This window comes from Hemicordylus capensis, chromosome 10 (genome assembly GCF_027244095.1).
Source record: "Hemicordylus capensis ecotype Gifberg chromosome 10, rHemCap1.1.pri, whole genome shotgun sequence".
Lineage (NCBI taxonomy): Eukaryota > Metazoa > Chordata > Lepidosauria > Squamata > Cordylidae > Hemicordylus > Hemicordylus capensis.
Window position 1 is genome coordinate 18,675,909 of NC_069666.1, and position 2,791 is coordinate 18,678,699.

The 2,791-nt window shown below is 59.5% G+C and overlaps 1 protein-coding gene across 1 annotated transcript; it reads left to right on the forward strand.

The window, feature by feature from the left end:
• The first annotated feature begins 684 nt into the window (after window positions 1-684).
• RPP25 (ribonuclease P and MRP subunit p25) lies at window positions 685-2,345 on the forward strand. Its single transcript, XM_053272708.1, has one exon. It carries the CDS (start codon window positions 1,443-1,445, stop codon window positions 2,181-2,183), a length of 741 nt encoding a protein of 246 aa, XP_053128683.1. The 5' UTR covers window positions 685-1,442; the 3' UTR covers window positions 2,184-2,345.
• Window positions 2,346-2,791: the final 446 nt, after the last annotated feature.

The following is a 2,791-nucleotide window of genomic DNA, read 5'->3' on the forward strand; positions in this document are numbered from 1 at the left end:
CCAGCAACAGCCACTGGAGGGATGCTGTGCTGGGGCTGGATGGGGCCATTTACTCTCCCCTTGCTAAATAAAGAGAATCACCACGTTAAAAGGTGCCTCTTTGCAATTATGCAATATTTATATACCATTGGCCAATGTTTATATTCCACTTTTCAACAAAAGTTTCCAAAGTGGAAAACAGGGAGGAAGGAAGAAAGAAAGAAAGAAAGAAAGAAAGAAAGAAAGAAAGAAAGAAAGAAAGCTTCCTCTCCCCAAAGGGCACACAATCTTAAAAAGAAACATAAGATAGACACCAGCAACAGCAGCTGGAGCAGTACTGTGCTGGGGGTGGATAGGGCCAGTTACTCTCCCCACTGCTCAATAAAGAGACTCACCACGTTTAAAAGGTGCCTCTTTGCCCACTTATCAGGGGTTCGTTGCCCCTCCAGTTAGCAGGGGGCACAATTAAATGAAAACAACTAATTAGATAAATCGCGGGCGGCTGAGCTGTGTCCCGAATAATTAGAGTTGTGAAACAGACAGGGGCGGGGGAGTCATTTGCCTGCCGGTGGGGGCGCATGCTCTCCCCCCACCCCCCGCCGCTCGAGCTGCTCTTGATCCTCGGATGCTGCCGGTCAGAGCAGCCAATCCTGAGCGAGCGAGCCGGATGGCTTGACTCAGTAGGTGGCAGCTTCTGCCTTCCGACGCGCCTCCCGTTTTCGAGGCTTTGGCTGTGCCTGCAGCAGGGAAGCCAGCCCAGCGGAGTGCGGGTTCGAATGGAAGTGTCACTCTCCCCGCCCGCGCCATGGGAACTCCAACTCAGCCCCGGGGAGGGAGGCGGCGGGAGAGAGGCGGGCAGCATCAGCGGTAACAGCTGCTTGCACTTTGCTGACATGAGCAATTCGCTGCTTAACACGTCCTTGAGCCCAGAGAGAGCTCCGTCGTCGCCCACGAGGAGGAGACGACGGAGGAGAGCAGGCAGAGGCAGAGGCAGAAGAGGAGCGAGACGAGAGACCCGCGCCGCTTTAAGGGGGCCGGGCGGGCGCCGAGAACGGAGCCGGCGGAGTCCTGCCCGTCGCCGGCGGCTCCCGGACGGAGGCAAAAGTCAGCCGCGGGAAGAGGCGAGAGTGGGCGCTTTGGTGTGTAGGGAGCTGCTGATGGAGAAGCAGCCCGGCGGCTCTGCTGGGGGCAGGAGGAGAAGGGGGAGGGTCGGCTGAGCCGCCCACCCCACCTCAAGGCTCTTGGGGGGCTGCTGAGAAGTCCAGCATGGAGCCCCCAAGCGTCCCAGCCACCAGCACCGGGGTGGCCAGCGAAGCCAAGTGGGCATTGCCAGGCCGGGCTCCGCAGCCGGAGGAAAGCAGCCAGCCTGCCCAGCCCTTCTTGGAGAGCCCTTTCCTTGGCAAGCCTTGATCCCGGGGCGGAAAAACTCCACTCCCACTCGGGCAAGTTGCCCCGCCTCGGGGATGCACCCCGGCGACTCGGTGGCCGTGGGACCCTCCTCGTCCCTCCTGGCCCGAGCCCAGAAGATGACTCCGGGAGGGGTGGGACAGCAGCCCCCCGCGCCCCGGCCTGCGGCCACCGCCGCCCAGTCCGGGATGGAGAACTTCAGGAAGGTCAAGACCTCGGAGGAGGAGAGCCCCTTGCCCTTCGCCGGCTTGCCTCTGGACGTGGTGGAGATGAAGGTGAAGGAGGGCAGCAAGATCCGGAACCTGATGGGCTTCGCCATGGCCAGGATGGAGTTGGAGGCCACCCGGCAGATCGTCTTCAGCGGCTACGGCCGGGCGGTCACCAAGACAGTCACCTGCGTGGAGATCATGAAGCGGAAGCTGGGGGGGCTACACCAGGTCACCAGGGTGCAATACAAGACCCTGCGGGAGGTCTGGGAGAACAAGGACCCCCCGCCCGAGGGAACCCACGCGGAACATCTCACCGTCCACAAGAACGTGCCCTCCATCTGTATCCTGCTCTCCAAAGACCCCCTGGACCCCAACCAGATGGGGTACCAGCCCCCCAACCCTCCAGATGGCCTGTGGGTGGATGAAGGGGACACGCGGGAGGAGCGATCCGGCACCTCCCCAAAGGGAATGAAGAGGAGGCTGCTGGACGCACCTCACGAGGAGGCTCCGCCGAACAAGAGGCCCCAACTGCAGGTACAGGAGATGATCCAGGAGGACCTGGGGACGGTGGTGGGCTGTGGAAATTGACCCACTCCGGCCTGCCTTTCCGGACTGTGATCAAACCAACCCAAGCCATATGCAACTCATTACAGGGACAGCAATATATGCAGAGGGGTACCAATAGAGGCCGGATGCACTCTAGATTTGTAGATGCTTTGTACGTCAATAAATGGGATTGTGGAGCCGGTGCCTTCTTTGTCAATGGCCTTCTCTCATCCAGCGGGAAAGAGGTGATGAAAACTTGGGCGGAAAGAAGCTCGCCTTTCCCCCCTAGTGCCTGCCTTTCTGTTGAGAGGTTGGGGAGAGGAGTGCCGTTGGGTTCACCAAATAGCTGGAATGGGGGGCTTTTGGGGGGGGAGTGGCAAAGGAAAGCACAGTTTTGGTGGCATGGTTGCCCCAAGGAGCTTATAGCTGGGCCAGGTAGGGGCTGGGAGAGACTCCAGCCTGAAACCACAGAGACCCGCTGCCAGTCAGTGTAGATGGTACTGGGCTAGAAGGACCAAGGGTCTAACTCGGTCCCATCATCCAACCCCAGCACAGACAGCAGCCCTCCAGTGGCTGTTGCTGCCTTGTGTTTCTTTTCCGATTGTGAACCCTTTGGGGACAGGAGACCATCTTAATTCATTCTGCATTTT